The 10,728-nt window shown below is 36.4% G+C and overlaps 1 protein-coding gene across 1 annotated transcript; it reads right to left on the reverse strand.

Moving 5' to 3' along the window:
* Positions 1-654: 654 nt before the first annotated feature.
* LOC118436469 (latrophilin-like protein 1) lies at positions 655-9,966 on the reverse strand. Its single transcript, XM_035854632.1, has 14 exons — positions 9,351-9,966; positions 9,159-9,242; positions 7,200-8,635; positions 5,308-5,553; positions 4,253-4,581; positions 3,943-4,064; positions 3,688-3,832; positions 3,520-3,631; positions 3,175-3,378; positions 2,564-2,799; positions 2,066-2,126; positions 1,746-1,843; positions 1,288-1,417; positions 655-1,160 (listed from the first exon to the last, which is right to left on the reverse strand). The coding sequence occupies exons 1-14, from the start codon at positions 9,451-9,453 to the stop codon at positions 1,017-1,019; spliced, it is 3,450 nt and encodes a 1,149-aa protein (XP_035710525.1). The 5' UTR covers positions 9,454-9,966; the 3' UTR covers positions 655-1,016.
* Positions 9,967-10,728: the final 762 nt, after the last annotated feature.

Consider the following 10,728-nt stretch of genomic DNA (forward strand, 5'->3'; position numbering starts at 1 on the left):
CACTAGCTAATTGGGTGGCTAAAAAAACCGACATAGTGAAGATTTCAGCTAGTGGGATGTACAGCCAAAAATAGTGGGAACTTTCAGCTAGTTAAGTGGTGCATTAAATTTAGGCCTTTAGTTTTTTGTATCCTTCAACATAATTAAAGGGCATATGCCATGTAAATGATGTCAACGAAGTTAGGCTCTGTTTTCATCCTGATTTTAAAATTATGTTGCAATATGAAAACGATTAGTAAATTACAGTAATTAATTAATTATTACATTCTCCGAAGCCAGTACATTATATTTTTTAAATATAGTCCTTAACATGAAATATGCATTTATATTATGATTTCATCAAATACATAATTGAAAGGTTAACCGGTGGCTTATATCGATTTTTTATGGTGAATAAAGAGGACCCTTTATCTGGTTCGAAGTGGGATAAGTGATCAAATTACAAGAGGAAGTATCCAGTGCATAACACCGTTAAATTGGTCAAGATTTTGTATTAGTTCTTGTCCTATGCTTGCATTATGAATTGACATTTTGTGCATGCATGCAAAATAAGTTCCTGGCAAAATATTTGCATATTCGCAATTAACAGGTGTAAGAACGGTGCCACCGAAAATAATAATAAAAATATGAAAAATAATTTCAACAAAGTTCAAATTTTACATTTGTATAGGAATTTTAATCTTACTGATACATAATTCGTGCTCTGTTAAAATATTTACATCAACGTAATAAAGCCTCACACATTCGGTAATAATTACCAACATACAAAAATACTTGTACAGTTAATTAAAATAGTCAGGCTTAGAAATTTATATTATGCATTTTTGTAAGCCAGTTGCATGATAAACGATAAACTGTATTAATATGTAAGTATCACTGCAAAAGATTAGCTGATAAGGTTACTTTTGCTGACGGCCGACTTGGAGAATGATGAAAAACTGTCACTTCATGGTTCTTCATGGTTTCATGGTTCCAGTATTCGACCCAGGAAACGTTCGCCGGAAGTTGGTTGCGTTTTATGTGGCAAACGTAGAAGAAGAAGGTCCACTTAAACAAGATTTTGGTAAATATTTTCCACATCTTGTGAGAAGCAGTTTTGAGGCGCATTTTTGACGCACTTTTTTGTTCAAAATGACATTGAAGACAAAGATGAATATCCCCTGTGAAGGATTTGGACATGCAAATTTTGTAAGATAATGTACACAAATGTTTGCAAAAGTGTGTTACTTTCGTAAAAGTATTCACTACAAACTATGTACATGACCAAATGAATAGTAAAATATTTACCTGAGATGCATTGAGGATGACAAAAATGTACGAGAAAACCAATTCTGCTCCTGGTATCAAGGCAAAGAAGCCAAAAATCCACGTCGAGCCGAGAAGGATGCTTAATGCGATACATCCTTTAACCCAAGTCCTACAAAGTTTTTTAAAATTGTTGGTCAAAGCATTAAAATTAGGGCCATTTTACATAAGCAATGTATACAAAAATGACTCTAATTTTAATGCTTCCTCGACCATAATATCTTTAAGAAACAATTTACTCGGCCACTTGTAAACCTGTAAGCTTTCCGTTATAAGTTCTGGTACATTTTAATCAATTTTACCCAGTTCATTGTATTAGTTTGTAAAATAATTTTTAATAAAAATTTTCAAAGTTTACAGGGTTGTAAGGAACCATGGATTAAGGAACAGAGTATTTAAATCGTTACAGATTTTTTTAGCTAGTTTAGTATGGAACTCACGATAAAGAAGAAACTCGACGCTTAAGCATGGGAAATTGTCTACTTTTCCGAACCCTGTGAGCTGTCACCATACATATCGTCAATATGCTGATATTCGCCTAAATTTAACAAAAAAAGACAATAAACCACAAAATACATAGAAGTAAAGTAGCGATATCGAAAGAACGTCGGCACATTGTAAATAAGTATGCGCCGCAGAATTTCTTACATGTATTACCGGAAATTTTAATAGAATTAAAGAATTATAAAGTTCTTAGTTATCGCTACGTAAGTAATCTGTAAATACTGAAATATTTTTTTCAATTATTTAAGTATCTTACCACCACTACAATTAAGACGGGACCATTAAATGCCCAAATGTATGAGCCTGCTAGCCAACACCTATGTATTTCAAATAAGTAATTTAGCATTCACTTGATCTGAGCAGTGTACTCAACTTTGCAAAATAAAAGAAAATCTAGAAGGAAATACACAAATTTTATAAAATAATTTTATCCAGGTGAAAGTCACGCTTCAACTTGAAGACTTCAAGTTTGTGAAGAAATGGTAGTTTTCACAGTTTACTCCTGAAATCTGCAAGGTTTACGTCAAAACTTGAAGAGACACTGTTAGGTAACTTGTCAATGACGTCATTCAGTATACACGCCAATTCCACTCGCAAATTCTAATAGTGTAAATCATTAAGTTTTGTAAACCAACTTAAAACGCTGCTAAAAAACCTCAGAAATGTAAATTTTAGTAAATTTTTATCCTGTATTTCGTCTCAGATTTTACACCGTAATAAATATTTCCATGAAAGTAAATCCCCCAACACTTACACTTCTCCCCCGTAAACATCCCCTTCTCCAAAGATGTACCCAATTAGCAGTGTAATTCCCACCATGACTAGCGGTACTCCATATCCAATCAAATTGTATATCCAGGAACGCCTCGGTAGTACGTTGTTGAAGACGTTGATGATCACTTTGTACAAGTACCATCCTTCCAACGCCATCCAGCAGAAGGCTGCCAGGAAAACGTAGTGTGTCAAGAAACCAAAGATGAAACAGGCAGTCTGAACATGATAAAAAGTGCATGTAATTAAATAATGTATGCAAATATTTAAATTAAACTCATAAACCGGCAAATGTTAACAAAGATTACGAAGGAAATTCGGCAAATTGGAATACAAACCTAACTTATAAAGCCTATTGCAGATCAACAGCTCTTAAAATTGCAGGTGTTAGAAAAACAAAGGACGTATGTATTTAATCTGCATTATAGCTTTGTACATATTTACATATTTCTTCGTAATCAAATTGTCGGAACATTTGAGACCGGAGTTTACCGGATTATAAATATTGGAGTGAATTGGCACAAGAATTATGAATTTTGATAGGAAAAATTACATCATGCAGAATTAAACCTACGAATCTACGAATTTCCATACCGGGGTCATGAAGCTGGGATTGTTCAACGTCGTGATGACAAATATATTCCCCACGATGAGACAACAACAAAGATTCCTGGTTATCAGCATCCGCTCATTGTGTGCAACGACAATCGTTGAGAACAGGAAGACGCAGACGATCAAGCACACGATAGAAATTGGGCAGAAAGTATACGTCAAATATTGCAAGGCGACGTCCACCCCCTAACAAAAACCAGAAACTGAAAATACTGAAGGGAAATTTTGTAACGGTTTAATATTGCCAAATTTGTAACAATTTGCTAATCTATTTGCATGTAGAAAGTTCTCGTGAAGTGAATATCTAAAGAGACACAAATTAATTACCCGATAGTTGTGTAGATCCATTAAAATGGCAAATGAAGTTAAATGGTCGCATTCACAAGTTGTCTCAAATGGTGTCGACGCGATAACTTTGCATCCTTCCGTTGACCAAGTTCTAATTTGAGGAGATTAATTATTTATGTATATTTTGTTCATTTTTTTACAACTTACAAATTAACCGTGTCCCAAAATACGCATCTTGCTGAACCCAAAGCGGCCATTCTTTCTTCGCCAGGTTTTAAGTCTCTATGAAGATTGGCCGTTTTGTCGCCCCAGGCTTCCACACGGTGGGGAAATATTATTTGGACACCGGGCCCTGAAAATGAAAAGTTAGATAAAGCATTTTATTTTATGCTGAAGGTGGAAATTAGAAAAAAAATCTTATTTAAAAAAGTTGACATCTTCAAAAGATCTCATATTTAATACCGTTTGTGAAATTCAGTTCAACTTTTCTATCCTCGTCTATCGAGTCGCAGGACGATCTTGTTCTTGAGACGGTAAAAGATATCAAATTTCCATTATATATTGTCTCTCGATTTCCTTCAGATCTGTAATCGAAATTTATTTAGGAATACAATGCAATGAGATGATAAATTACTACTGTTAATTTCGGTTTGCAGAATAACTAATTGTAAATTGACACTGTTAAAGGACGGTGAAATTTTATGAAATACTTTCTCCTTCATCATATAAATTTGTGAAAAATTCTCAATAATTATTTTACCTAAGAACTTACTGAAGTGGAAGAATGTAGCTGGCATATTCAGCATCAATTAATGACCCCGTCCAGTCAACTTTGCCGGAAATTTCCCTTCCCCAATTTGGAGGCAGCCTAAGGACCGTACCCTTCGACATGTTAAATTTCGGAAATTCGGGACGATCGTCACTGACATCATTTGAAATCAGAGCAGAAGTCACAAAATATGTTTCATTTAAATAAATGTGATGAATAAATTCTTCCATTCGTGTGGATGAAGTTGGATCGCAGGAAGATATTCCGGTGAGATTGAATGATACACTTTCTATATTTTGCAGCAATATTGTCGCGAAACGGGATCGGTTTTTCTGGGCGAAAATGCAAATTATACAATTGTAATATTATTAAGGGTTTTCAAGTTTGTTTCAGGAGGGAGAAAATTCACAAGAATGTTTGTAATCAATGCGTCAAGTATATCGAATATGCATACATATTTGTACATTGTTAACTGATTATAATCCGTTGACAAACTGCGGCGAAATCAAGATACGCTTTGAAAGATGTGGATAGAATTTAAAGGGTTGTACATATGTACATATGCATTTAATCCCTGATTGGACAAATTGATGTCATGATTTGTATAAAATGTAAAAAGTCAGCATCGTGGTGTGGTTTAATACTTATTTTGCATTATTTGTGCATATTAATTATTAACATCGGCGTGCTATTTACTGACGATTTTTTTATGTATTCATGTACATTAACACTCATGTACTCGAGCAATGAGCAAAATTCAAAACTTTCGAGTACCTAGAACTACAAATTGTCCAGTATTTGCGATTTGCATACACCCGGTTTTCTCGCTCAAATTCCAATTTGCACTTTTGTAAAATTTATCAGTAAACTGTGCAAGTTTTATAGAATTAATTTTCAAAGCTGTCATTGATAAGGATAAGTTCATTTTTTGGATTATACCTATTCTGTATTTGTAAACCTCCGTAAACGCTTGCATGAATACACATTTAAGATTCGGGATATTAGTTTACTAGATTACAAGCATGCACGTGAATTGTTCCGCATTTTATAAGACCTACATTGTCTAGACCCTGCCAAGGCTCGGAAAATTGTGTAACGATGTACGTAATGTTCACCACGTCGTCAGCAATGGGTTTAAATTCTTCCACTAAATGTGTTAAATTGCTAGCCTTTTGTACCACGGTGGGAAGCAGACCTACTAGCACGTCTTCAATCTCATGTCCATAATAGTTTGGCCTCGTGTTCCCACGGATCATCTCCGTAATGTTTTGATTGATGTGCTGCATCACATTTTCAACGTCTGTCTATGATAAGCAGCAAAAGCTAGTACATAAATGATTTTTTTAGTACAACACAGCGTATACAGGATCCGCTACTAACACGTGAACGCGGTCACTCTTGAATTGCTCCGAAACGGGTTGGAGTTTCGGTTCCAAATTTTGAGCATAGGGACATGTGATTATTGACAAGGGCTGAGCAAAAAATTAGCTCTCTAGATTCAAAAATGACCCTACCATTGACCTTAGAGTAAGAGGGTACCATAAAAACACTTTCCAAACTTAATTTTTCGTACACAGACATAATTAACCACTTCAAAATTCAAGGACAACAAGTTTCGAAAACAGGGATACATAAGGTACTGATAAATGAAGGTCAACAACGACAAGCTCGTACCAAAGGACAACCATCATGCCTCATACCCGAGTCCGAAAAGTGCTAATTTGGCCCGTGATTAAGAAAATTGACCTATTGACCTCTGAGGGCAACCCTCCACCCCAGAGAGCAGTGGAACGTCTAACCAAAGTGTCATAGATTAGTGTGCGACGAGCAATTAAAATTTTGCAGAAGCAAAAAAGAAGAAAAATCCGAGTCCATCAGCTGACTGAGAAGCATAAACAAAATCGTCGTCTGACCTGCAAAAAATTTTATATAAATTACCTGACAAAAGATAAAAGTGACTTTCTAGTGTCGTTGGATGAAGAATTATTTTCTTTAAAGATACCAACGGTCATAGAAAAATTTACTATACAACCAAAGAAGAAAATAATTCCAGAAGATTGACCATCCCGCACACGGAAAACTTTTGCAACAAGTTAATGGTGGTTGGTGCATTATCTGGTCGTGGTGTCCTCCCACTTATCAAAGTTCCACAAAAAGTGAAGGTAACTACGAAGTACTTCATTGACTTTGTTTTAAAACCGCTTTTGGAGATTCATGTCCCAAAACCATATGGCAAGGACACAAAAAAAGTGGTAGTTCATCACGACGCAGCGTCATCACACACCGCCCTTTTGACCTTGGATTACGCCAAGGACTTAAAAGCTAGACTCGGGATAACAATCATCCAGGATAGTGAAATACCTATTAAGTCACCTTATGTAAGTCCCATGGATTTATTCGGCTTTGGATATCTGAAACAAAATCTTTTCTCCGCCACCCAAAAACTTTTGACGGAGTTTGGAAAGTTTCGTGAGACGAGTGGTCTAAAGTTGACTTCGCCATGGTCAAATCAGTGTACAGAAGTTGAAATCGCCGATGCCGACTTGTAGCTCGAGAAAAGGGCTTTCACATAAAAAATGTTCGGGACCTAAACTCCAAGCCGTTCAACCAGTAATTGAAGGTCAAAAACGTTCACGTGTTAGTGGCGGAGCCTCCGTATGGTACACGGTAAATTGGTAACGGTACGGTTACCGCTTTGGTAATGCTTTGGTGTGCACTGCGTTTGGTTGCCTACCATTGTTAGTTAAGAATGGGTTATTTTACAGTTGCTTTGTAGTCACCAGTTATATTTTTAATTGGTTGACTGTCAACCAATTAAAATGCAAAGGAAATTCTTAATTGTCACCTAGCATTTGCTTTGCTAGGTGAGGTAAGTCACACCGATAATGCACGCCACCGCGTGGTAACAAGTTACTACAATTTATTTACCATGTAGTATTACATATCTTACCAGGTCTTGTATATTTTCAGCCAATTCCAAAGCTTCTTTCAACCAACGGGACTTGCATCCAGAATCATTTGGTTGAGGCGTCGTAAACCTGCCGTCGCAATCGCAAGTCCACACTTCTGTGCCATCTGCACCTTCGGAACAATTTTTGGTCTGGGTCTCCCCTGGACATGGATCCCAAGTTCGATTTCTAGCGTCCGTTGCTATACATTTGACATCGCACGAGCGGCAAGATGGTGGTGTTGAAGTAGTAGTTCTAGGCGTTGTGGGAGTCATAGTTGTAGAATTCGTCGTTGGCACAGGTACCGTCGTGCTGGTTATACATGGTTGTCTAAATTTAGCCGCTGGTTTGAGTGTTATTGGTGTACCTACAGAACCATCTGTGATAGTGGTTGGAGTTGTAGTTGACTCTTCCGTGCCTGTAGTTGACTCTTCTGTAGTAGTTAGACCCGTAGTTGTCTCTTCTGTAGTAGTTGGACCTGTAGTTGTCTCTTCTGTAGTAGTTGGACCTGTAGTTGTCTCTTCTGTAGTAGTTGGACCTGTAGTTGTCCCTTCTGTAGTAGTTGGACCTGTAGTTGTCTTTTCTGTAGTAGTTGAACCTGTAGTTGTCTCTTCTGTAGTAGTTGGACCTGTAGTTGTCTCTTCTGTAGTAGTTGAACCTGTAGTTGTCTCTTCTGTAGTAGTTGGACCTGTAGTTGTCTCTTCTGTAGTAGTTGGACCTGTAGTTGTCTCTTCTGTAGTAGTTGGACCTGTAGTTGTCTCTTCTGTAGTAGTTGGACCTGTAGTTGACTCTTCTGTAGTAGTTAGACCTGTAGTTGTCTCTTCTGTAGTAGTTGGACCTGTAGTTGTCTCTTCTGTAGTAGTTGGACCTGTAGTTGTCTCTTCTGTAGTAGTTGGACCTGTAGTTGTCTCTTCTGTAGTAGTTGGACCTGTAGTTGTCTCTTCTGTAGTAGTTGGACCTGTAGTTGACTCTTCTGTAGTAGTTAGACCCGTAGTTGTCTCTTCTGTAGTAGTTGGACCTGTAGTTGTCTCTTCTGTGGTAGTTGGACCTGTAGTTGTCTCTTCTGTAGTAGTTGGACCTGTAGTTGTCTCTTCTGTAGTAGTTGGACCTGTAGTTGTCTCTTCTGTAGTAGTTGGACCTGTAGTTGACTCTTCTGTAGTAGTTAGACCTGTAGTTGTCTCTTCTGTAGTAGTTGGACCTGTAGTTGTCTCTTCTGTAGTAGTTGGACCTGTAGTTGTCTCTTCTGTAGTAGTTGGACCTGTAGTTGTCTCTTCTGTAGTAGTTGGACCTGTAGTTGTCTCTTCTGTAGTAGTTGGACCTGTAGTTGTCTCTTCTGTAGTAGTTGGACCTGTAGTTGTCTCTTCTGTAGTAGTTGGACCTGTAGTTGTCTCTTCTGTAGTAGTTGGACCTGTAGTTGTCTCTTCTGTAGTAGTTGGACCTGTAGTTGACTCTTCTGTAGTAGTTAGACCGTAGTTGTCTCTTCTGTAGTAGTTGGACCTGTAGTTGTCTCTTCTGTAGTAGTTGGACCTGTAGTTGTCTCTTTTTACTTTTTCTTTCTGTAGTAGTTGGACCTGTAGTTGACTCTTCTGTAGTAGTTAGACCCGTAGTTGTCTCTTCTGTAGTAGTTGGACCTGTAGTTGTCTCTTCTGTAGTAGTTGGACCTGTAGTTGTCTCTTCTGTAGTAGTTGGACCTGTAGTTGTCTCTTCTGTAGTAGTTGGACCTGTAGTTGTCTCTTCTGTAGTAGTTGGACCTGTAGTTGTCTCTTCTGTAGTAGTTGGACCTGTAGTTGTCTCTTCTGTAGTAGTTGGACCTGTAGTTGTCTCTTCTGTAGTAGTTTGACCTGTAGTTGTCTCTTCTGTAGTAGTTGGACCTGTAGTTGTCTCTTCTGTAGTAGTTGGACCTGTAGTTGTCTCTTCTGTAGTAGTTGGACCTGTAGTTGTCTCTTCTGTAGTAGTTGGACCTGTAGTTGAACTATCTGTAGTTGATTGTTCTGTAGTAGTTGAACCGTCTGTAGTGGTTGTATATTCTGTGGCTGGACATTCATCTGTATACAGATATTTTGAAAACAGTACTTATGTATATTCAGAAAAAAATTACTTTTGCATTTCTATGTTAAATTTGTCCTTATTTCAATTTGAACTTTCCACGTTACCTTCAGATGTTTCCTGACCTTGAACTGGAATACACGCGAGGTTCATGACCAATATCAAAACTAAACTTTGCCAACAATTAGTCATTATGTAAACCGAAATCATAATGCGCTTTGAATAATGTGATAACAAAATTATCACAGAGACAAAGAAAAAGTACAAAAGTATTTGTAATTTATATTTTACTGCGCTGCAGAATAGGTTACGAGTTGAATTCTAATAAAAACACTAATTGTCCAAGAGACTCAAACTCATCTAACATTACATAGCTGCGAGTAACGTTTGTATCACATCCAGTGTAAAAGTCGTCGATAATCATTGGTACACTCTTAGAAAACTGGTATTAAATCACTACTGACCGGCATTACCGTTCAGTAATGTTGTGGTAATTGACCACTCAGAAACAAGCTACTACCAATCCGGTAAAAAGTTACTACCAAATCAATACAAGTAAGGAGTATATGTGTGACTTTACCAGATTTGTAATAATAAATCTTTACCCAAGCGGTAATGCTTACGCACACAAGGTGAAAATTTCGCCCAGTATTTGACAATTATTTATTAACTTCCTGGTTTCCGTGATATTTGCATATTTAAAAAGTACGTACATTAAACTGAATCATTTCTTGTCTTGCCTACTACACTATCAAGACTGTACTCTATCAAGAAGATTATTCAAGTCGAGATAAACTTGATCAATGTCCATGTATCTCACAAACTTAACTCTAAATAAATTGGGGGCAAAATAAAGATTATTTTATTTTGTTGTTTTATCTGTATTATGTTTTATGTTTTTTAAAAACAAAATATTTATGAAAATGAACACGAATTATTCAGCATACGTACGTACATGCGAATTTGATTTTGAATTTGATTAAGGAAAACTTCGATGTTGGTTGGACCTACTGCAGTATACTGGAGTCACGGAGGTTTCCGAGATCACAATTCGACTCATTATATGATTGTAATATATTTTAGAAAACATCCAAAAACTCTTCGTGAATTTGAACTACAAAAAAATACAGGAGCTACATCATCGTTAATCATGCAAAATATTTCAGCAAAATTGAAAAAATTGAAAATTAAAAAAAAATATAAATATAATTTACATTTTTTTTTAATTTTCAATTTTTTGCTGAAATATTTGGCATTGTTATCAAACGGTGCCAATTTTTGTAATTAAAAAAATGATAATTAATCTGGGACTCAATGAAATGAACAAACTAAGAAATTAATTTGAGATGTTTAGTCTAAATGCATATGCTAAGGAAATTTGTTACCAAAGGGTGACAAACATGGATTGTGACAATTTATTACCAGCTTATTTAGAGTGTATACTTTTACATGTTAATAGGTTTTTAAAGTATTTATTAACGAATT

Source organism: Folsomia candida, unplaced genomic scaffold (genome assembly GCF_002217175.1).
Source record: "Folsomia candida strain VU population unplaced genomic scaffold, ASM221717v1 Fcan01_Sc008, whole genome shotgun sequence".
NCBI classification, from domain to species: Eukaryota; Metazoa; Arthropoda; class Collembola; order Entomobryomorpha; family Isotomidae; genus Folsomia; species Folsomia candida.